General features: G+C 35.5%; 1 protein-coding gene across 1 annotated transcript in view; it reads right to left on the reverse strand.

The window, feature by feature from the left end:
* Positions 1-26,175, reverse strand: part of LOC115455623 (phosphatidylinositol transfer protein alpha isoform) — a 36,296-nt gene that overhangs the window by 9,192 nt on the left and 929 nt on the right. Inside the window, exons 3-5 of the mRNA XM_030184252.2 lie at positions 15,402-15,513; positions 2,741-2,892; positions 1,230-1,307 (exon numbers count right to left, since the gene is read on the reverse strand). Of these exons, the coding sequence (XP_030040112.1) occupies positions 1,230-1,307; positions 2,741-2,892; positions 15,402-15,513 (342 nt within the window). The remainder of the gene's footprint in view (positions 1-1,229; positions 1,308-2,740; positions 2,893-15,401; positions 15,514-26,175) is intronic.

Raw genomic sequence — 26,175 nt, forward strand, 5'->3', positions numbered from 1 at the left:
AAATAATCAGGTGCAACTTTTCTATGCACGACAAATAATGCACGATAACTAATTTTAACACGTGTAAATTTATATATAAAATACACGTCGCGAAATATAAAAGGTTAAGAACCGTTATCTGTATGGTATTACGTTGCAAGGCCGAAATTCAATATTTCCTCAGCCCTGATAAGGGAAATCCACACATGCGGTGTTTTGCCGCAGTGTTATGTCAAATTTTATTACCGACACGGTTAGAGCGCTTTATTTATCTATTATACAATGTTGTTTTATGATTTTTTATACACACAACTGTTACATTCGAATTCGAAATCTGTCTAATAATAAATAAAGCTGAAGTTTGTATGTTTATCGTTTTTTTTTATCTGTGGAAGTATTAATATTCCGAAAAATTCTATCTCTAATACCAATTCACATTTTTCCTTAATCTTGTAGACTTCTTTTAATTACGGTAAAGGAAATTATCATACCCTAGAAAGAAAAATGAAATATACACAAACCTTCTTAACAATATTTTGTTCTGACATGTCAATTCACCGAAAATCGATTTTAGTTTATTTTTCTTTCCTTTCCTAACCAAAATATAGTTCCAAAAGCTAGTTTATAAATAATTAATGTATCATACCTTTACTTAAACCTGAATAACGTTTATTAAAATACCTCCAAATCTACTTCAGGTCAAATTCCCAAAATAATTAGTTGCGATTTATTACCTTAGCCCTAAAGGTCATTTTGAAGAAATTTAATCTAACCTAGATTTACTTTCTAATTAGTAACTAGTAGGTAATTGTTCGTCGAAGGATTCCTTTGTAACACAACACTAATTGGCTAAAACTGATTCGAGCAAGCTTCAAGATTGTAAACAGGCTTCCTTATAAATCGTGGACGCGTCACAACTTCGAAAGCGAAGTAATCCGTGTTAATACTAGATATAAAATATACACGATAGTATGATTATTTTAGTGTAATTTAGTAAACTAAAAATAATGTTTTTTTTTTTTATGAAAACAGGACATGACTACGCCTATTTAAATTTGTAAATAGTTTTACGCAATGAAAATGGTATATACAATTTTTTATGGAAAAAAACTCCGATGTCATATTTAGTAAAAAAAAATACTTCAGACCGACGCGATGATAAAAACAACAACAACTCTTTTTATGCAAGTGGAAATCATTTTTTTTATAAAAAAAAAAACAAACGACATTTAAAAAAAACAACAACTCACATTGTACTGGTCACCGGCGTCGGGCACGTGCAGCGACTCTATGCATATGACGAAGTTCTCCTTCATGTACCCAGGGTTCTGGAAAAAAAAACATATCTGGTAAAAAAAAGTCTAGTTTACTAGCCTTTGATCGCTTCACCCGCGTAGAGGTGTTTTTCCGGGATATAAGTCCCGCTATAAATATTCCCAGGATACAAAGCCTATAACCCTCCCAGGGTCTTAAACTATCTCCATACCAAATTTCATAAAAATCCGTTCAGTAGATTTTGAGAAAATCGAAAACATACAGACAGAAAAGGGGACTTTGTTTTATAATATGTATAGATTTATTTTTACTAATATTATAAATGCGGTAGTTTGTAAGATTTTTGTTTTTGTTTTTAGTGTTCCTTTAGAATACATGCCGACCCTAACCCTTAAACAAAAAAAATAAAAATCGAACCTAAAACTAACTACACACAAATCTTTATTGAAATCATACAGTTTTATAAGTACGAGAACGTAAAAAAACTAATAACAGACTAGTTCTCCATAACCTTCAACTTGGAGCGGTGCAGGGTCGCGCGGGCGGGTACTTGGTGACCACGCCAAACGTGGCAACAATGCCTGAAGGGCATCTCAGACAGCGACTTGGCAAAGGCCGTAGCTTTGGAGGGTTTTTTCAAGATCATATTTTTTATGTTACTAAGGAAATTAATCTAACCGTTCCATTAAAACTAAAATACTAAAACTGCGATAAATTCTGAAAAATAGTTTAATTTTAATGTCTAACATTCGCGTAAACATAAGAAATCATTATCTAAACGTTCCATGACAGACTCAAATAAATCGATGGTAATATTTGATTATTCATGACTCACTAACTACTAATTCGTTTACGTTTAGTTTTTTCCTTCGTTTAAAATATAGTCCATTAAATACAGGGCTCAAAAAATAATTATCTGGACAAACCCTAGACAAAACTGTTGAATTTATGCTACTTTCATAGGCGTTTTTCTAGAGTAAATTTCATAATTAATTATTTATTTATCTAATCGATTCTGAGTAGATCTCGTAGTTTTTCAATATTCCATAATATAAAAGCATCTAATAAGTCATGCCCCTTTAAGCCAAAATCATACATCGGCCACGGTTTCGTACACTCGTGTGTCCTAGGGAGCCATAATCATCTCTCGTCAGTCGACACTCTATCTGAACGCGAATGTCCTATCATCAGGTACGGTGGAGTAGTAGTAGTAGTAGTAGTACCAATGTAAAAACATTCACATACTCGATGAATCATTGATAGGCAAACTTTGAAGTAGAGATATGCTATTTTCTCCAGGTCGCTAAATTTGGATTACGATAAACGATTCCACTCGCTCTTTCGATCGATCGCGAAAATACACCAATCAGAATAAAGTTATTTTGACACGCTTACACACGTTTTTTTTATTGGTTTATTCTATGGATTAAATCGAAGATTAAGATTGGGATCGTGTTTTAAAATCGACCGTGAATTTTTAACTTACCGTGAGCACGGTCCGGCAGTATGGGTAAGCGTTCCACGCCTCTTCATGGACCTCAAGGGAGCCTTTCGGCGCCAGAAGCCTGATGAACGCCGGCACCTTCGACGCCAAGTGGTATATCTTGTATGTGTACTGGCCCGATGAATATTTGCCACCTGTGATCATAATTTTATTAGTTTTTACCCAAGGTAGTACGGGCATTTGCCGGTAGATGGCGTTGAAAATAAAAATAAAAACTCACAACTCATTTTGTTATCTAAAATCAAACTGCAAAGATATTTAATTTTAAATAACCTGTCTTGTTAATTCCACTATCAATCACTAAAATTTAATATGAGTCAAAAATACATCCATCTAATATTACATTTTTGATAAACGAATGAATTAATGCGTTACAATACTTTTACAAACGTGGTTTAATAATGTGTTGTGAAGAAATAAATCAACAATATGACTTCAAAACATGACATTACATGTAATAGTTATGGTTTTATTATCATTTCACTCTAAAACTAAAGATACGCCGATATTGAAGTAGTACTAGAACTTGAGTGCCAATTCATACAAGCTAACAAAAGTGAAAATGTTTAGGGGAAGTCCCTATTTTCAGTAGTAGACATTGTGTATATTTAGCATCCTAAGGGACACCTGTGGCAGATGGTAGTAATAATGGTAATTAAATAAATATCTTAAAATGATTTTGAAGGTTATTTTGAACGAAAACCAAGGTACATAAATTTTGAGATAGGTCAATGGTGTAATCTACATACATTTGTTTCTTTTTTTCTTGCAATAAAGATTATTTGTATTAACAAAACATCAGTCCGATGTAAATCGGAAACATCGCATCCAATCTGATCACTGAATGGTTGCGCTTTTAATTAAACTGAAACTGCCATCTCGGGCCGACGCCAATCCGACCGCGCCGTTTGCGCACATTACCTTGCATCAAACAGTTTCGATCTAAACTAGGGTTGCCACGACTTCCCGACAAACCGGGATATTTAAAAAAAACGGTGCCAATAGCTAAATACGAATAAATCCAAGAATAAAACTATAAAAGCAAATCATCTGCTAACAAATCAAATAAACTTTATTGCGGTTGGTTAATTTTCGCTATCAATCGAAGGTAGAGGTTATGATCAGGCGTAAGGTAATCAATCACACATATAAAAATTTAAGAGCTTTGTGCACTGAAGTACTAATTATCTAACGATAAAAATTTTATCCGCAACACCGGAACTGAATTATTGGCGGGAACACAAGCTACAAACTGGGACGTATGGCAACCCTAATCTAAACTAACGTCCGACAGTAATAACTCGTTACTGAAATACAGAAGCTGTTGCTCTTATATGAAGTCACCAAGATACTTTTATACAATTGTTAAAACTAATAGAAAACAGAAAAATGTATAGAAATTACATATCCTATTGATAAATCTATCGCTATGATACTCCATTCTCATAAATATCGTTAGCGTTAACGATTTTAGAAAGGAACTTCTACGTTTCTTGTACTAACTACCAACCATGATACCAGCCTTGTAGTTAGAAATGTAAATATAACCTGACCTAACCTATCCTATACATACCTGCCATAAATACTGGTACAAACATTATTACACCGTCTTTAAAAGCCCTTGGAAATTTGGATCAATATCATTAATTGCAATTTGCTGTATTATGAAATCAAATATATGCTATCGACAACTAATTAGCATTACTACTCTAATATAGTTCATTTTTATCGATTGATATATTATATTTAAAATTATAAAATTTCAAACACCATTACAAAAGAATTTATGGTGATGTAATGTAGATAATGTAGATTATACGACATTTCTCAAGGCTTAGAGACCACAGTTTCCCGTCAAAATTTTAAATAAGAAGCTTAGAACGTCTGGCGTTACTAAGCTAACTAACCTAATATTATAAAATCATAACAGTGTGTATAATGACGTCATAATAAACCGGCTTGTGTTAATTAGGCCTCGAATGACGTCACTGCACATCAATTAAAATGAAAATTTGATGGCCGCATGTCCTGCGACTGTTTTTTGGAATATAAATATGTTGTACTGTACTACTGATGATGATGAGATTGCAATTTAACTGTCAATTGCACCCACTTTCTGCCGCGTGTATTCAGTCCTATGATGTGATAGGGCACTCCCTACCACCGACTCGCTAATCTATCGCCACATCGGGCACAAGTTCCAGACTCCGGGCTGATACTGAGCGGAAAACTTAATATCGCTTTACCCGACCCATGAATCGAACCTGAGACTTCAGCACTGCAGTCGTACCATAACACAACTACGCCACCGAGGCAGTCTATCCAAAATAATCTATGAATACCAAACAAATGAGTATAAATCAATCAGTACAAACGAAATAGAACACTCCGCCAACGACCGTGAGACCTAATTACACTAACGAACCACCGACCTGAGTCGAACGAAAATCTTCAAATCGACGCAAACGGGTCACAGAGGGATCTGATTTTGAAATGGGTTCATTTTAAATGCAAAATTTGCATCGTCCGTGTCGTTACGCAAGCGAGCTTCGATTAGGTAACCGAGATCCTGATTGGCCGAGAGAGCTCTTAGTCACTGCTAAGGTCGGATAGTGCTCGAAATGAAAGTAAGCTGTGACAGACTGGATATTAAACTTCGGGTCTTTGTGTCCGTATTGGATTTTGAAAGTACTTCATCAAACGGTACATGTTGTCGAATACTTATTGCTGTACAGAAGCGTTTGGTGACTTTTTTTTACGTTCAATAATTTAAAATCATTTTATTTATCATTAGTCGTTAACTGATTTAAGTAAAAACGTATATTGACCTTCTGCATCAATGTAAAAAATGGTTGCTCCAAAACTCTTGATTTTGATATTACAAATTTAACAAAAAAAGAATGTTCCTAAGATGGTAAAGACTGGTTTGCCGTATATTATGAGAAAGTTTATTGCCCTGATTTTGGGGTCAGATCTCGTTTCAATCAATGCAATACGTTTGAAAACCTAATTTACCATGTTATCAAACGAATAACGGTACCGAATATACTGTTTCAAGACACTGACTTAGCAATATTTAATCAAAACTGACAACATTTTCTATTTAGCTAAATAAAACCATCTGCATAATTCATTAATGTTGTATAGGACATCCATACAGTATATCTATAAACACCTACATTGGAAAACAAAAGACACAGCTACAACAACCTTAATTGAAAACGTTTCATTTCACGCGCGTCTCAACAAAACAATTCATGTCGATGTTCCACACGTCACGGATAAAGTTTACGTAAACCGGAACGTACCGTGCCGGACACTAGATATGTGAAAATACTTTTGTATGCGTTCTGAAACTTGCTTTGTTGAATGGCAATGTGGACTAAAAGCTCATGTTTGTAGCCCTAATGGTTCACCAATGCGAATTTTCAAAGCTGGTCAAATATGGGATAGGAGATATAGAAATTCCTTTGATAGTGTTATGAAGAATTCGGTACTCAGTTTTAAATACGATGTTATCTTAAATATTCCTATTAAATTAAAACTATTTCACGATTTTATCACGGTTTTATATATTAATATATTTCCGATAGGGGATTGAAGTTGAGTTTAAACTTAACAGGAGTTTTATACTATTACAAGTACGAATAACAAAACCGGTCGACAATTATCTGCGTCATGGAGCATTTTTTCTATAAGCCCTTAGCAATACAATAATTTCTTGGGCACATTTCCAAAAACAGCAAATCGATTTCAAAGTTTTTTTGATTGAACCTAAGACTTAGGTCAAGGTTTAGGTTTGATTAATTATTGAGCTTAAATTAAGCTCAGTCTGTCCTAAAATACTGAGTAAAGAAAGTTTGAAAGTAGGACGCTCAAGCTGACCTTAATATGTATTAAAATACAGAGGTAACGTTTAAAAGTTTGATAATAAGACGTAATGTCTAAAATTACTAAACCGAATTAGAAAATCCTTTCACTAATAAGAGGCTGTATTATTGCTTAATACTATGAGGTAACTTTGACCAGGCGAAGCCACGTTCAATTGCTAGTTTTTACTCATAAAATGGTCTCATAACTTTCAATATTTGTACTAAAATTTCTACACTAAAAGTGGACAGTATAGTTAAATTATTCCGGCCAATAAGGGATGTTGTATCGCTAGAAGGTCACCAGAATTATGCTAATCTTACTGAAACCGGCTTATATCGGAAAAAGTCAGTATATTTGTTAGCAGGACGTACTGCATGTTGCTAAGCAGGTCTGTTGTATTGGGCGTTAACGAAACAGTTCCTATATGACATCATACGCTTACTTTAACAAGTGGCATCGCTTCACTAATTATATGCAAAGAGGCTGGATTCATTGACACGGTGGCGGTCTTCGATAAAATAGTCTTAATGTTTTGAATCTAATTTAAGCCTTAACACCTAACCAAATGTACCAGTTTATGATTGTTTTTGCTCAAACACCCAATGACTAAAATTACTGTTCCTGTAAACTAAAATTATATAATCCCTCCCTGGGTATAGGCCTCTCTTATATCGTGCCATCTTTTTCGATCTCGAGCCAATAGAATCCAGGTCTGTCTCGATATCCTTACAATGTGGTCAACCCATCTAGCCGCTGGACAGCCTAATAATAATATCAGCCAGCCCTCGTCTCGTATTTTATACCGTCCCACCGCCGGGAAGGATTAGGCCTTAGTCTACCGCGCTGGCCTAGTGCGGATTGGTAGACTTCACACACCCTCAAAATTCCTATAGAGAGCTTCTCAGGTATGCAGGTTTCCTCACGATGTTTTCCTTCACCGTTAAAGCTAGCGATAATTTATAAAGAATACACACATAATTTTAGAAAAGTCAGAGCTGTGTGCTCATAGGTTTTGTACCTGCGGACATTCGTTTCGGCAATCCGTTCATGCAGTGGTTTGTAATTAAAATATCAGGTTGATGTTGCAGCTTGCTCGTCTCGTAAAGAGAACATTGCCACCCGTTGCTGTGACGTCATCAGTTTAAACAGCTGTTGTTTATATAGGTGCGTTGGGGTCAGAGCGACCTTACACTGTTACATGTTTTATGTATCATCTATTAAAACTATAATACGCGTTATTACGTAGTTGAATACGGAATAATATTTGTATTCAAACTTTGGATTGCGACTTTTCTCACGCAGTCCTTTTACTGGATAAGCCTAAAGTTTTAAGGAAACTGAATGTAGCCTTTTTTAACAAGATTTTTTAATTAGGCCTATAGTCTCAAAGATTACCCATACATATACAAATTTAAAAATTGTTTTTTTCTATTAGTGTAAGCTGCATTGGCGAAGGGGGACATTTTCCGAAAAGGGACCCGACTCAACATACATATAGGTAACGCTAATATGCATAAATGTGGTTTGCAAATCGTTATATATACAAATTTTTATAAGTTACTAAAAGGAAGCCGGCAGGAATCGGGTTATAAGGACCTTTCACTGGTAGACTGATTGGCTAACTGGACAATATCAGACAAAACTGTGTTTTTCTAACACAATTTATCGTTGGAGTGGTATAAGCACAGATAGCAGTATACAATAAATCCATGCACATAGTCAATATTTAACCGCACCTTTGAAAACATGCAAACATTAGATGCAAAGATCAAACTCAACGTATGAATATGAAATCTGATATTGAAACGAATCCAGTTAATATTATCATAAATCAAATCAACATTATAATTTCCTAGAACCCATTTCAACGTGACGCCGCGGTACTTGTTGAAGGAAAGGTTGGTAAGGACTTCGTTTGATGCGGGATAGCATCTCCCCCGCCTACTATAGACCAGAACGTCAGTGGCAAGGCTGTTTACACTGAGCAGTGAAGCTCAGCCGTACTACGGTTCAAGGTTATTTGGAATTAGCATAGATCATCACGCCAGATTGACTATTTCAAATAGTATATTTTTCGGTAGTGGAAATATTAAAAATGAACACATAGTGCTAGCTTTTGTTCGTGGCTTAAGTAGCGTGATCATTTTTACGGAATAAAAATCCCGGTTTGTATTTTCCCGGGACGAAGTGGTAAGTTAGGCCTTTAGTACATGAATGAAAACTAAATTCAATTCCATGCAGTAGTTTTTGCTTGATGCGTGTACAAACTTAAAGGTACGACAGAGGAAAATTGTAATAACTGTTGTGGCTAGTGTTGCTTTAAAAAAGACCCCGCATAGTCAAGTCTTTGATTTCCATTATGGACAGACATTGATTGAAAATATTCATAACGAAGGAGATGAATCAAAGAAAACAGTTAAATCGTACTTCATTCTAACAAATTGGATTATATTTTCTACTTAACAATTCTTATACAAACAATATTTTTACAACAATTGCATAGAAACCGACTATAACATGTTTTTTCAAAATAACGTGAGAAGCCATTAGTTCTTAGCCAATTGTGTACGTCATTAGTACACATCGCGCAACATTTAAGTCCGTGAATTTCTACTGGCCTGGTAAACAGAATCACAGCGTGCAGGGTCAAGGGTTTTGGACAGGTACAGCCTCTAAAAAACTAGAGAGATTTTGATACTCTTCATAGAATTTAACTGTTTTAAATTCGACTGTAACAACCATGAATATTATCAGCAAATTGAGAAGTGGATCATTGCGTATACCTTTTGTGAGTGATATTAGAGCTAATAGCTTTATGCATTAGTGATATGCGTAGACATGAACGATGTTAGTCAATCTAAAATAAAATTAAAAGTTTTTTTTTTGTATCATGAATAAACTGAAAAACGAATTAATCGATTTTGAATATTCTTTCACTAATAGGAAGGTACATTATCCTTGACTACTATAGGGTGTTTTTTTTCTCAACAGGGGTTAACGCTGGCAGAGCAACGAGCAAAAGCTAATATAAAATAATATCAGTCCTGTATTACATAATGTTCTCCCCATTGGGTAATGGTCTCCACTTCTACTAAGGGGTTAGACCGTAGTCCATCATGCAGACTTTTTTTTATTACTTTGAATGACGAGACGAGCTTGCCGTTCGCCTGATGGTAAGCGATACGACCCATAAACAGTAGAAACACCAATACCTTAAATTAGTAAGTATTGTTTGGTATTTCACTGCGCTCGCCATCCTGAGACATGATATGTTAAGTCTTATTATGTCCAGTAGTTACACTGGCTACAATTTTACGAGTTAGCGGACTACATACCTTCTTTTCTACAGAGAATTAAATACATCGCAACACGAAAAGTCGCCTCTTCTAATTAGATTCATGTATGTCAGTAGACCAAACATAATATTGCTACAAAAATAAAAAAATAAAACCCGTCTACAATAAAAACAGAACGGCTTCTAAACTTGAAGTTTTCCTTTAGTACACGGCACACTCAGACGTTAGCCACGGTCGGTGTTGCCAGACGCGAATACCCGAATCATTTATCGATTTTAATTCTTTTTTTTAAGATATAAAACTGTATAAATCATTAATTTATTTATTACTTAACTTTATTTTGGACCTTAACTAGCAAAGGAAAAGGTATTATTCTGTTTAGCGTATACAAAGATGGTTATTACTACTATAATGCTATTTATTCACAGTGTTCCTTTAGAGTACATGTTTCCTTCCTTAAGTATGATACAGTGATATTTATAATTTATTTTTAAATCGAGGTCATCCACTTTTAATTAAATTTCGTAAAACTAAACTGCCACTTATTTCCAAATTACCACTCTTGCTTGCAACGTTCTTTTTATTTACATTAACCAAAAATTGACTAAACAATTATGTTTTTGTATAAGCCATATTTTTTTTTACATTTGGTTTGTTCGCGGCTCCTTTCAAGTAAATCACCTTTCCCGTAATAAAGTTCCAATGTATTCTTTTATGAAATAAAAATTAGTCTATATCTATGCTATTCCAGGAAATAGTCTACAAAACTTTATTTATTTCCGTTCTGCGGTTGCTGCATTGTCTAAAAACGCCTTAATGTCACAACTTTACGCACTCATTAAATTTGTAAAAAATAAATAATATCGATAATGCTATGACGATAAATTATGCAGAAGTTCAGCGGTTTCCGCGTTTACCTCCAAAACTACCACAATCTAGCATTTTTTACATAAAAACCTTGCTTTATTTAATTCGCATCTAGCAACACTTGGTGGAGGGCACAGCCGCACTTGGGCGATGCTTCGCGACGGCCTTCACAACAACTTGTACAAGTGTTTTTTGCAAACTAAACGGGGAACATGAGAACGTTGATTCTAACGTATTCGCGCAATTATGTTAGCGGAACATACAATGTTTAGTTTGAAATTGAAAGTTTTTTGAGTGCGGGGTGACTGCCGTAACGGTGGTCTTTCAGTTCCACTAGTTCTACTGTCCACATTCTTTCGATATCGTTTGGGAACGCACCACTGATTTTATGAGGGCGCGTATTTATTAGTCATTGATGAAGAAATATTTCCTCGACAGAACCTTAGCATGACAGTTTATCTATGTAATTCGAAGGCATGCATTTTTATTGGGAAATACATTTTTACCTAGGTAAGTGGTAACTCAGTTCAGAGCTTTATCTCCAAAGGGTTAGACAGAGACGCAACTAGTGATGAGGATGCTCATGTCATCGAGCTTATATCCATCCTATGATGAGATTTTGGAGAGTCTACCGCCAAAGCGCACACATATTCCAATCCCTAGGGAATATTTTCCAGGTAATCGAAAACCTCACAGTTCAAGTACGCTGCCAGTAGATCAATGAAACAGCCGTCGGTCAATAAAGACCAAAATTAAGAAAGAACAAGATCTGCAGTGTTATCACAACAGAACGTGCATGTTGAGCAACTCATAATGCAACGTTAATAAATTAACCGAGCCACTGTAACCTCGGCCGGTGACGAAATGCGACTGGGCTGACGTAACTATAGCGCTCTTAATACAAAAGCTATAGTGCTCATAATGCAAGAGTTTTAGCCCTCATACATAGAAATTACTAGGTATTGCCTGTACTCCCAAAATCACAGTAGCAATATCCTAGTAATATAATAAATACCAAAGTTTGTGAGGATGGATGTATGGATGTATGTATGTTTGTTCCTCTTTCACGCAAAAACTACTGAACGGATTTGGATGAAATTTTACAGTAATATCAGTTATTCATCAGAGTAACACATAAGCTACAATTTATAATGATTTTGTGTATAATATCAAGGAAGTGGGAAAAAAAATATCCCGGAAAACTCCTACACGCGGGCGAAGCCGCAAGCAACAACTAGTAATTAATAAACATAAATGTATCCAACAAATGCTCAAGGCCGCTTGGAAAAGGGCCTTAACACGATACGAAATTTACCAAACAGAACAACAGGGAGTTGGAAAAATTAATTTCCACAAACAATCTACTAAAAATACAATATCACACATTGAACCACTGCTGACTTCTCATTTGCAACCGTCAGCGTACCAAGCAAAAAAAACACACTCCCTGCTATAATTTTTCTCATTTTTATTACTCGAAAACAATGCCACCGCATTCATAACTCATGTGTGAAGGTTGGGTGTGAGAAAAAACGTTTATTATAACAATTAAACAAGTTTCACTCGGTACGACGTATGAAACGTGTGCGGAACTCTTCGGCGATGGTTTTGGCACGTGACTTCGCTAATATTGATAAACTTTGATGATTGGTTAGGTGCGTGAGTGAAGTCTTTGATTAAATTGACTGTTATTACCTCGGGTGATTATAAATACGATTTAGATGTATTTTCTCTGTTATTTTATTTTATAAAACATGAATGAATTATATTATTATACCTATCTACATTGAAAAATAAGTAATGTATAACAAATATGACGTCAGAAATTTGTAATCTAAAATGTTCAATGAGACAACTCTAGTTACAGTTAATGAATAAAAACAATTGCCTGTTTCAATGCAATCCGGACACGTACCACACGAGTCGGCATGATTCTTTGAACTTGTGCCTTTCTTGTCGCCTTTACTTTGAGGTCCTAAGATTCAACTCAACTTTTAAATAACTAATAGGTAAATGAAAAACTAAAAACCTCAACGAAATCGGAAAACTAGTTTCATTTCGATATTTAAAAAATAAATAAAAACATCTACGTCCTAAAGTGACCTAAAAAGTATTTCTTGAATTAAAAAAATAAATAAAATAGATTTAGCGCATAAATTAGTGTTGCCACGTTGGCATCTTTTATCATAGTAATTTATAGTTAATACTTATATGAAGGCTAATGCAACAATAATTATAAAGATGATGTGAAAAAAAATGCTAATAAATAAAAAAACACATGATTGTGAAATTTCGAAGTTTTTTGTACATAATTTTTGTCTCCGAATTTGTTCTAATCTAAAATTGAAAAACCGTGAAATTAATTATTTGTCAAACAAACACTTTAATCATGGCAACCCTAGACAGTGGTAACGTCATTTTTAACACTAGGCATCTATACAAATGTTTGATTTTTATTTATATCCATCTTGATAATATTCCGATATGGAGCGTAAAACAAGCGACACGGGTCGGTGTTGTCAATAATATCTGATAAAGGTTAATTGGCGACGTGATCCTCAGATGATATTGACGTGGGAAAAATTATACCTTATCAGAATTGCTCACAGTGCATTTTTAACAAATCAGTTTTAAATAATATAGCGCAGTCTCTGGTGAAATGATTTTGCAGGATTTTTTATAACATGTAATTATTTAGTTATATAAAAAAAACTACACGTTATACTATCAATTTTGGTAAATACAACCTATATAGATATATAAATGTATATACCTAGTCTTGCCATAAATATTGTAATAAAGAAAAAAGAAAATTGTTAACTGCAAATAACATTTATTACTTTTACAGTGTGTCAGTTTAATACATAAATATAAAACAATTAAAAATATAAAAAGCTTATTCGAAGTGGTCTCCATTGGCTGCAATACAGTCCTTTAAACGATGAGGCCAGTTATCAATAGAAGCACGCACTCTTTCCATGGGAAAATTCTTCACTGCCAATCGTATAGATTGTTTTAGGGACTCCAAATTATCATGGCGTTTAGAGCAAGCTGTACTCTCTAAAACTGACCACAAATCATAATCCAGCGGATTAAGATCGGGACTAGACGACGGCCAGTCTTCAGCTCTGATGAAGTCCGAAACGTTCGATTCCAACCAAGACTGCGTGGACCGAGCTTTATGACCCGGCGCCGAGTCTTGCTGGAAGGACCATACTTGGTTATTGAACATGGTGATGTTAAGGGGCTTAACTACCTTCTCAAGAATGGTATCTTGATACACTTGTGCCGATGTTTTGATACCTTTTTCACAAAAATATGGCTCAGTCACTCCTTCATAGCTAACACCCCACCAAACCATCACTGAAGTCGGATAATGTCCACGTTGCACTCTGTCGACTAATTGGGAAGCTTCCTTAGAGCTTTGAGCATAAATACGGTCATTTTGTTTGTTAAAATGTTGCTCAATTGTAAAAATTTTCTCATCCGTAAACAAAATTTTTCTGTGACCTCCCTTTGCGTACCGCTTCAGTAGTTGTTTCGATTTTACCACCCTATTCTTCTTTAAATTATCAGTTAAGAAATGGCCAGTGCGTCTCTTATAGGCTGCAAGTCCTAAGTCATCTTTTAAAATACGCGACATGGTTCTAGGTGCTATCTTCATTTCCCGAGATAAAATCTTTTGCTTTCGGACAGGATTTCTTCGAATTCTTTCCCTTACTGCTTTGACCACCTTTTTCGTACGAACACTACGTGGACGGCCAGATCTTTTTCTGTCACAAACAGAGGAGGTCTCATTGTACCTATTAATAGCCCGGTACACAAACATTTTACTAATACCAAGTGTATGGAGAGTTTTAAAAATTGCATTTGGCTCCATACCTACTTTGTGTAATGCTATCACAGCGATTCGGTTCTCTTTATCACCCCACACCATTTTAATATCGCAAAATATTTTACAATGTATTGGCGCCAAAATGAGAAAACACAATGAACAATCGTATAAAAATGACAGATTCGAAATTCAAATGTAATATTTTTTTATAATTAAGTGTAACAGTATTTATGGCCAGACTAAGTATACCGATAGTTGAAATGCTAATTGACAAACGATTTTTTAAAAAAATTTAACTAGGTTAAAAGGACTGCCTCAGTGGCGTAGTTGTACTGCATGCGCGGTACGGCAGCGCTCTGAGGTCCTGGGTTCGAATCCCGGGTCGGGCAAAGTGATATTTGGGTTTTTCTGCTCAGTATCAGCCCGGAGTCTGGAATTTGTGCCCGATATGGCGATAGGCTCGCCCCCTATCACATCATGGGACGGAACTCACTTGGCGAAAATTGGGTGCCATAGTTGCGCCTCTGCATACCCCTTCGGGGATAAAATGCGTGATGTTGTGTGTGTTAAAAGGACATAGACAAATATGATTTTATATATGTATGAAACTTGTGTCGCAAAAAATGACGCTAAGTCAATTAGCCTATCAACCGTCGATACAATTTGTTTCAATTTTCCTACAGCCCTACGCCTATTTAATCCAATTAAATTTGAATTTAGAACTACAGGTATAAAAAAGCTACGAAAAAATTTTGTTTTTTATTGTACTTACCGAGCAAAGGATAATCTTTGAAGGGTTCATTTTTTATGACCTCAATTCCTTCACCGCCGCCGGTTTCATTTTTGGACACCTCCGCCACGCAGTACAGTTGAGCAACTTGGTACTGTCAGAAAAAAAAGGCAAATGTAAAAATGTCAATCGTAGAGTATCTTTAGATAGACTATGAAACAGCAATAATGTATCGCAATTATTATAAATGAAAAGTTAGAATTACTAATGGATGCTTTCGAAGTTTCGAACTTTATAGTAACCAGTTGAAGCAATGGTTCAAATCCAATAATCTACGCACACTTTCAACAATTTTAATCACTAGAATACCAATAAAATTAACAGCTATATTTGTTGCAGACTATCATGAATATGCTTTAATTTTTTTATCCTAGTCCACACAGGATTGTACTTTTTGTGGCAAATAGTGCAATTACATGGCTCTTGTGTGGAAAGGATTAATTTTTTTTTATCCCCATTACTAAATAAAGAAATTGTGACAAGTTAATATTGAGTACAAGAGACTTAAAAATATGGAAGACTTATCTGACACATATAAATTGTTTAACTGCGGAAATACGATGCCATAAGACCATTATATCCGCTTTTCGATTTTAATTTCAACGAGATTTTTGTATTGTTTTTTTTTCTGACTCTACTTCAACCATTATGATTTAATTGTTACACTATAAATACAGATATTAGACACCTATTTCTTTTGAATAAATGTGGTCAAGGGTCATGGTCATAATACACATAATATTATGTTTATACTATAAAATATTAGATGCTACTTAATGGTTGTGATGTAAACATTCGAAATACCAAGAAATCGACTATAGCTAAAAAGCCTGGTGATTTAGTTAGTTTTGGTCTCTAGTTTTGTAAAGCATGGAGAATAGTGGTCTTTTTTACATAAGACCACGGCCAAATGACCCCACTACACCTGATAGTAATTAGCGTGGGGTCCAATAGAATATTGACGGACGAGAAATGATTACTGAAAAATTATAAGACATATTAAGTGACAAGGAACGAAATTGTTTTTAATTTATTCTTCTTTTTCATAGACAAAATTATAGTGTATAAAACCATTGTTGATATAATTACAACAATTACCACTCGGCAGTCGACATAATATTATGCTGGCCTATTGGAACCGGATATACACAGACTGTCGCCTGAACGCGACACACTTACGTGGGCCACTATGGCGGGTATGGGTAACACCTTATGTACGGTGATCGCTATCCGGGCGTATATATAATATATCCTACTACCAGCAGTCTCCAATTTTTAACCTCACTGACCTACCACACGCAATAATGTCCTTCAAATCGTAAGAGCATGCTTACAGTTGTTTAGCAAGAGACAATACGATTAGCTATTGACGTTCTCTTGCATTCAAACGACTTTCCTATCAGTATATATTACTGTTCTCATTATTTGCCGCATCGTCAGTGTGGTTTCTAGATTCTAGAGCTAAATCACGCAGCAAATGACAGAATCAATACAAACAATTACTTAAACAACATTGGTCCTTAGATCAACTTACGCTTAGAACTATAGAGCAAAACTTTCCTCACGACTAAGTTCGATTCAAAAAAACACCAAAACCAAACTATATATTATATATAAAAATGAATCCCTATTTCCCTTGGTCACGCCATCACGCGTGAACGGCTGGATTGATTTCACATTTTTTTTTGTTGTTTTTGTTATTGTCAGGGGAAGGTTCTTATGAAAGAAAAAATTCAAAAAATTCCGCGGAAAATTAGAACATTTAAGAAAACTTAACGAAAATATTATTTTATACTAGCTTCCGCCCGCAGCTTCGCCCGCGTGGATTTCGGGTTTCAAAAATGGAGAAGGTGCTCAATTTGTCGGGATGTTTTTTTAATTTATGGTGGTATGCAGGTGGTCCGATTGTCCGGTCAGGGTCTGATGATGGGATCCTGGTGAAATCGAAGGAACTTTTAACCATTAAGGTTGCACACGAAATGACGGAAGCTTAAAAAATGGAGTAACTTCTCCCGTTTTCCCAACATTTTCCATCACTGCTATGCTCCTATTAATTGTAGCGTGATGAAAAGTATACTATAACCAGCTCAGGAGTATGAAAAAAAATTGTACCAAGTTAAGTTAAAATCCGTCGAGTAGTTTTTGTTTCTATAACGGTTATACAGACAGACAGACAAAAAATTTACTAATTGCATTTTTGGCATCAGTATCGATCCCTAATCACCCCCTGATAGTTATTTTGAAAATATATTTCATGTACAGAATTGACCTCTCTACAGATTTATTATAAGTATAGATATGCAAAAGTAGCTAAAAAAATGTCCATAACGAAAACATGCATTTTAAAGTAAAACAAAAGAAATAATATCGTGAAGCCAACCAAATAACTAATGATATATTAAATTTTGTGACTGTTCAATTTAGTCGGGTCCGCGATATCACTTTTGTTGAGTTTCAGAACGCGACATTACATTATTATATTCTGTGTTCCAACGCACTCTGCTTTGATGTTAGGAACACACCTACATTGCTTAGACAACAGTGAACTTTATACAATAGCAATAAAGCTCAAATTGACTCTACGTATTAGTTAGAAAACGTTTGTATGGGAAATAAAAAAATGCTGTTTTGAGGATTTTCCCGGCAATTATTCGAATTTTTCTCACCTTTTAAACCTTCCCTAGACCTCCACGAATAATTCAAGACCAAGATAAGATAAATCCGTTCAGCCGTTCTCGAGTTTTAGCGAGACTAAGGAACAGAAATTCATTTTTATATATATAGATAACGGTCAGCGATTGACAGAATGCGCGCTGCAAATTCATAGTTAAGACGGGACAACGTCTGTCGGGTCAACTAGTTTTATTTATAAATACATAATATACCTACATATTTAGCAAAATAATAAAAGACCGCGAAGTGCAATGTCACAATGACACGGGTGACATGGTCGGTCGTGCGAAAAAAAAGAAATAAAAAAGGGCGCGAAACTGAACCAGCCAGCGCGCGGACCACTACGTGTGTGACACTAGCTTGCATTTTCTTTGGATCGGACGGACGTTCCAAAACAATATTTATATATATATTTTTTTATTGATTTTGTTGATTTTCAAACAAATAGATGTTAAAACCGTAAATATTATGTATATATATTTTTATTAACCCAAATTATTAGACTACCCTCTCTTTTTCTTTTCCTATATCCTATGGTTGGTTGGAACACATTGCCTAGAAAGATAAAACCGCCGTTTGTACTTTTTTTTTATTTAAATTGTTTTACTCATGTGCAAAACAAAATGAATAAATAGAATAAATAAAATAGTCGTACATATCTACGTGGAAAAATTAATAACCTACGTCATGTAGATGTTATTTTATTTATTCTTTTTTTACTACATACGTTCATGTTGAGAACCGACTTGTCGATCAAGATTATTAAAGATTGCTTGGAAAATTAATCTAATTTTTAAAAATCGAACTCTCACACTTCAAAAAGATACGCTTTACAGCGAACTCATTTCTCGCTGTAGTGATACGATTCTGAAAACTGATCATAAAATACGTAAACGATTTTAATATATTTCTTGTTACTAGTTATGTAAATATTTATAAAATGTTTAGAGACGCTTCGTATACGCACTCGTGTCTGGAACTTTGAACTTTGCTTTACACGTGAGAAAAACGTGAATCCATACAGGATTCTTGTCCCTTATTACTACCGCCCAGCTTTCTTGGGGGGCGACTGCGCGGTTATGTTACCGTTGCCTTACGGCCCGACGAAGATCTCAACAGGGTTCTGTCTGTTGTCAATGGATGGTAACTAGTATACAGTATACTCGGTGGCGTAGTTCATTGCGTGTACCGTGCGGTCTCGGGTTCGATACCCGGGTGAAAAAAATATTAGGTTTCTGCTTAATATTAGCTCGGAGTATGGAATTGGGCCCGGTTAGGGGAAATAGACGCGCCCGTATTACGTGGCATATTACGCCATATTACACCTCTGCCTGCCTGTAAAGAGAAAACGCGTGATGCTTTGGTATAGTGGTGGTGGTAGGATATATTTTATATCTACCCATATAGTGAACAACGTACAGAAGACGCTAAAACCCTCCATAGTGGCATACGTAAGTGTCGCGTTCCGGGATCAGCCTGTGCATATTCGGTTCCAGCAGGCCGACATGACTGACTGCCGAGGAGTAATCATCTCTCGTCAGTCGACATATCATTGGACCCCACTCCACTTACTCCACTTGCTGTGGAGTCACTTCGCAGTGCGCGTATAAGAAAAAATAGTTTAACCGGCATAATGACTGGGCATTATGACACACAATATATAATGTCTCAGGATGACGAGCGCAATTCAATGCCATTCACTTTCGAAGTTCTGGGTTGTGACTTTTAAGGGCCATCGTAGAGCTTGGCATCACACGCGCAACATGCCCATCTTAGCGCTATCTTTTTAGCATGGGCTGTTAATGCAACGACTTGAAAAAGGCGGCGGGTTGCGGATGGATGCTGGCTGCTCAAGAGCGGGATGGTTGGCGCTCACTGGGGGGGGGGGGACGTTCAGGATTGGACGGCGATAGTTTTTGGAATACCACACGGCTTTTTACATTACATTTTAAACCACTTATCGGTTCTCTAATGCATGATCGCATAAAGATAACGAACGTAAACGCACCAGTTGCAACTTTGATCTTTCAGGAACGTTTGCACAAAGTTCATGTTTGTACAATACACAGTACGAAACCTATAGTAAACACTTCATGATATTTTGAGCTGATGCGGAACGAGAGAACATGGAATATTTTTTTTAATAGTAAAACGTTTCGCGTGTTTTTATTTGGCTCTATAATTAAACTACCTTGGTTCAGTGAATCTAAAAAACATTTAATATCGCCGAACAGATAGTAGATACCCGTCCACTAACAAGTAAAGGATGCAAGTTTAAAATTATACTCGAGTTTTTAATTTGGCGGAGTAGTTTAACAACTGTAAATGCACAAATATTGCCTTAAATCCTTAATGCTGGTCCTACCGATAAAAAAAATACTATAAAACGGAACCTTTTTACGATATTTCATTTTGATTCTGTAATAATATTTTATTGTTAAAAGAGAAAACAGTTCAGAATTATATTAAAATCTTCAAAACTATTATTTTTATCTATGAATTAAGTTCAAACCTACAAATTATTTCATTCCGTAGAATCAGTTCATTCAGTTCATTTTCACGAATGCACGTAAGCAATATTATTTATCGGTAATAATATTGCGCGTCACCGCGTCGAGTGTTTATTACATCAATCAATTTGTATTAAATGCTTATTAATTTACTACAGACTTGTAAATGACGATATTGAGATATCGACATTTACCCTATAACCATTAAAATTCCTATACGAATCGAATTAAACACTCGAATCGAATTAAAAACTCGACAATAGAGCCTAATCTCTGAAAACACAATTTCAAATCTAAAACTTATTCACTAATAGGCTATTTACTCTTTTTATTGTGTTTATAAATGTCAAAAACGAAAGAGACAATAGTATCTAGTGACGTCATCAGGCATTGTGAAGCGCGCGAAAGAAAGAGTTAGCGCGGTATCCCCACTACGCGCACGTGCAATATTTGAAATAAGAATCGCTGCCCCATTTCTTTCAAATTTCAATTGCTGGTTTCACAAAAGGGCTTCTTTTATGTATAAATTTCTATTGCGTATAGAATAGTGGTCAAAATTGAACATAGTAAATACCCTACTGGATACAGTATCCTTGACCACTACAGGTAACTAATTAGGTACATTGTCTCTTATCTGACCACCACTTATCCCACGAAGGGATTTTAAATCAAGCAAAGGCACTATGAAAAGTTACATTTCCCCGGATTTCGAATTATTTTTATCCCGGGGAGGGAGTAACGCGGACAGACTCGCGAGCAATAGCTATATATGGGCAGATTATAAGATCGCATGTTAATCGTCGACCTTGGACGTGCGACTGATGGCGGAACGTTTACACAACTGCTTTATTTGTAACTCTTAAGAAACTTCCAACGGTGGATAGCACGTTCTTATTTCCATTGAGAAATTATTGAAATACAGACGATAGAACAAGATGTACTGGCGAAAGGCTATGAAAGTATATCCACATTTGCAAATCATGTCAAATACATTCCTTCAGTGTTATGTTTAGATTGTTTTTTTTATTGCATTGAATGACGAGACGAGCATGCCGTTCGCCTGATGATAAGCGATACGACCGCCCATAAACAGAAGAAAAACCACCCAACACCTTGAATTACAAAGTATAGTTTGGTATTCCACTGCGCTCGCCATCCTGAGACATGAGATGTTAAGTCCTATTATGTACAATATTTACACTGGTTACAATGTCTTTCAAACTGGAACACAACAGTGACTACACGCTGCTGTTTGGCCGCAAAAATAGACATTACGGTGGTACCTACCCAGGCGGACTCTCACATTAGAGACCTACCACCAGTAAACCGACCAGTATGGGGTTGCCATTCCCAAATAAAAAAAGGTCTTAACGAGGTGCTATTACGGTGGCTTGTAACGTTGCACATCTACCATTATACAGTCAGTGGCTACAACGTCCTTTAAACCGGAACAAAATTGTTCTTACACTGTTTGGCGGCAGATCTAAACATTGCGAGGTACCATACGGGCCTTCGAATGATAGAACCCTACCTCACCCAACACAACTATGCAAGTCCATTTAAATTGATATTAACCAATCTCTCAGCGTCTTGCACTGCACTCAGGCGCAAATAAACCTAAATATTTTCAGCTGCTCCAGTCTCAGTGCACTAATCTCAGCACACCCGAGATTTTCACTACACGGTATATTTATCGGCAACACGAATATAAATAGTTTAGTTTATACAACGTGTTATTTGAAGAAACTATTTTCCGGGAAAAATATCAATTACCTCGTCGAACGAAGATTCCATATTGTTTTAATAGTTCAATTATTATAACTGGGCGACGTTTTAAAATAACGTTTCGCAATTAAAAATAATAAGGAAGAGCATAAACGCATCAATGCGTTATAAGCATTTATTTCTACCAAAAATAAAACGTCTTATTTATTATATATTTTGTAGGTTAAAAATCAACAACACTGTTATTATAAAGCTTGTCTTCGTATAAAAACCAAGGTTTTATTTAATTAGTTTTTTTAAAGTCATTAATAATAATACTTTTTTTGCTTTGAATGACGATACGAGCTTGCCATTCGTAGAAACACTCTAACACTTTCAATGACAAAGTATTGTTTGGTATTCCTCTGCGCTCGCCATCCTGAGACATGAGATGTTGAGTCTTATTATGTCCAGTAGTTACGCTGGCTACAAAAACCTTGCAATAAACAAAAGATGCATACCATAATTCTGAAAAAGTTAACTATTTTGAATAGAGCGAGCGAGCGTGCGGATAGAGCAATGAAATATGCAAAATCCTGCAGCCCTTTTTGCAATTTTAGTATTTGTATAGTTATTCAAACTTGCTTTTGTTCGCCTCAGCTCAGTCCGCGCAGTTACGCTGTTGTTTTACGCCCAGAGAATTGAATTTCCATTCATTTCTCGTAGAATGCTTACCCTCATAACAAAACTAAAACATTAAGCATCGCGCAGTTTCGAAAGTCGAACAAAATTTACTGAAAACTATATTAAGACTGTAGATGTTATTACCGCTAATTTCTATCTGTATTATATGCGAGGGACAGGGAAGGAGTCATGTCCACCGCGGAATTGATTAGTACCCACCCATAAGGTGTTGAAGCAGCCTATTATTTTTTTTTAAAACCACCCCATTTATCTATCTGCAAGTACACGGAAGTAATGATTTCTTATGTTTACGCGAATGTTAGACATTGAAATTAAACTAATTTTCCGGATTCTATCGACTTCAAGACACCAACAGTAAAAAAATTTAAAAAGTTGTATAATTGTAAAATGTAAGTAGATATTGTAACTTTGACTTTACGGATGAACAACACCTCAGTCCCCCCCGTGACCATGAAGGCTGCAAATTCTTCGAAACGTCGGGAGAAAAATAAAAAACAAAAAACCGCGATAGAATCCGGAAAATTAGTTTAATTTCAATACACGCAAGTAACTTTATTTTTAGTCTAGGACAGAGCCCCCCTCCTAGTAAATGATTCTAGCTAAGCTCAATCCTTAGTCTAGGACAGCGCCCCGTCCCCTACCTTTCTAGTAAATGATTCGAGCTACGCCCATGCCTTCACAAGATGCTGAGGTTTCCTTTGTTATATTTGCTTTGGCAATTTGTACTTTAACGAAGCTAATGGTCGTCCAGTTATCAAAATGCAGCGCAATTCATACATTGTATTTTTCTGCACTCCTCTAATTTAATTAAGCCTAATTTCAAACTCTTCCGTCTGCGATGTGTTAAAAGGGAGTACAAAGTTGTTTCTTTATATCTATGTAACAGTTTTCATAAAGTTTTAATATTGAAATAAAAGTATTTTTCGGATTTTAACGCGGTAATAAGGAGAAATTATAATATAAAAAAACGCGTTAATCTCCGAAAAATAGTTCCGCTCCAATGTCAACATTCGCGTAAACATAAGAATTCATTAAGTTTAAATATCTTACATCGTTATTATATTATTTTCAGGGGCCTTATTCTCTATCCCGCACGTTATTTTAACAGTGCGTAACAAGCACTTAACACAACGCATCATGTTTAGGACTATAGAAATTTGACTTACAGAATACCATTCCACACACATTTCTCGAAGATAACATGACACGGCCGCGTTACGCGTTTACACTATCATACAGAATAAGGGCCCAGGTGTGTTTACGTTGTCTAAGACCGAGGTCAGATAATGTAAAGTGCTAAAGTATTGTAAGTACTTCACATAATACTTAATATTGTGCGAAGTATGTTTGTAGAGACTTTGCACCCATCACACCCACTAGAACTCCTGTAAGCCAGGATCGGCAAAACGCATTTTATGACACCGAGCGGTGAAACTCAGCGAGTATCAGAGAACACTAATCTGTCTTTATCCCGCAACGAATTAATGAAATAGATAAGAAGGAGTTGGGAATATTAATTATCTATTTCACTCCATAGCGGGAGACAAAGTATGTTAGTCGTTCAGTGCGCATTTACGCTGCAGAGGACCAAACTGTTTGCGCGAGTTATGGTTTATAAGCTGTAATTTGACATGGCCACTTCTTCGGCCTCTTAACCAGAGTTTGGACTTCGCTATTATTTTGGTTCAGTAGAGTCATTTAGTAACTAATCGTTTCTGTACTAACAGTAGGTTAGACTAGGACTAACTTTTCAAAGTTCAGGAACTGAATTTCTAGCTACTCGATTAAATGACTAGCAGAGAGCGAACCAGATTTTACTGGGTGGTAGTTCTGTCGTATGCCACAGTCCCACGGTTGACGCACCGTATCAGCACGGCCAGAATGGATGCCAAATTACGAGACCCATCGAACCACCTATCTTGCCAAACCTCCTCCCGATAGGCAATAATACACTTGCTTTCTATTATGGTAAATCACTTATTGCGTTAATACCTGATTAAAGTTTAATTTAAAAATCTGTTGATATCCAAATACTCGAAATTACGTACAAAGTGAACTCAGGTGTCAAGTCCTCTTTAAATGATTTCTTAAATTTTATCCAGGCTAAATACAGGATATGTTGTGGATGTGGTATTCACAAAAACAGTCTTAAAGAAAACTGAACAAGACTAAGGAGGTTATGTTTACCTAATCATCTCATTGCTTATGTAATCCAATTTTTTCAACAGAGCCAACCCTAGTTTGACACAATACTCAGGGTAGACCCAGATGGAGATACTTATTCATATAAAACTTTGATTTTGAATTCTTTCCAATATTCAAAAATTAAATTTCGAACCACACAACTACTTCTATTTCTTATATGTCAAGTTGATTGTATGGAATTGTTTATGTGCGGAAGCCACAAAGTAGCCTACAGTCTACAAGTCAGTCAATGTTATTGAGCTGAAAGGCACCACTGTCTTACAGATAAAAAAAATTAAATAACTATTAAACTTTTTTACTTGATCAGTCAGCGTGGTTATGAGGTCCAATGTTACCCATCTCCATTTCTAATCCATCCTCTGAACTCTTCAATTCCTAGTATCATCTTTTCTCAAACTTATAACTCTATATCTATGATATTAAAGATAATTTAGATGTAGGCATGGTATTAGAAAGTGCAAATCGGAACACTCAAAATTGTCAGATTATAAAATAATATTAGACTATTATTTATTTGCTTTTAAATAATAAATATTAGCTGTCTTTTTGTTTATACTGGTTTACATACATGAAATCTTTTGCACAACATCTCAATGTCATATATTTGTATGTGTATGTGCGGAACACATTTATCATTTGATTTTTATACTATCGTATATGTATAGTCTATACTTTTGATAATCTTTGGTCTAAACTTTGAAATACAAGCATAATTCTGTTTGTGCAATTTTTAATTATTTCATTTACAAATAAAATTTAGTCATAAATTTTTAATATACTATTCTGATTGTTAAAATATTTTTGGAATAATTCCTGAACTTGAGATCCATTAGATATACTTGTCACCTACTTGTATACAAAGATTGGACTTAAAGGATTGGTTTCTGATAATGGAAGTACACATTAGTACTAATCTACACATTTTAATTATTGTAATTGTAGTGTTAAGCTTACTGGAA

Source organism: Manduca sexta, chromosome 9 (assembly GCF_014839805.1).
Source record: "Manduca sexta isolate Smith_Timp_Sample1 chromosome 9, JHU_Msex_v1.0, whole genome shotgun sequence".
In the NCBI taxonomy this organism is placed as follows: domain Eukaryota; kingdom Metazoa; phylum Arthropoda; class Insecta; order Lepidoptera; family Sphingidae; genus Manduca; species Manduca sexta.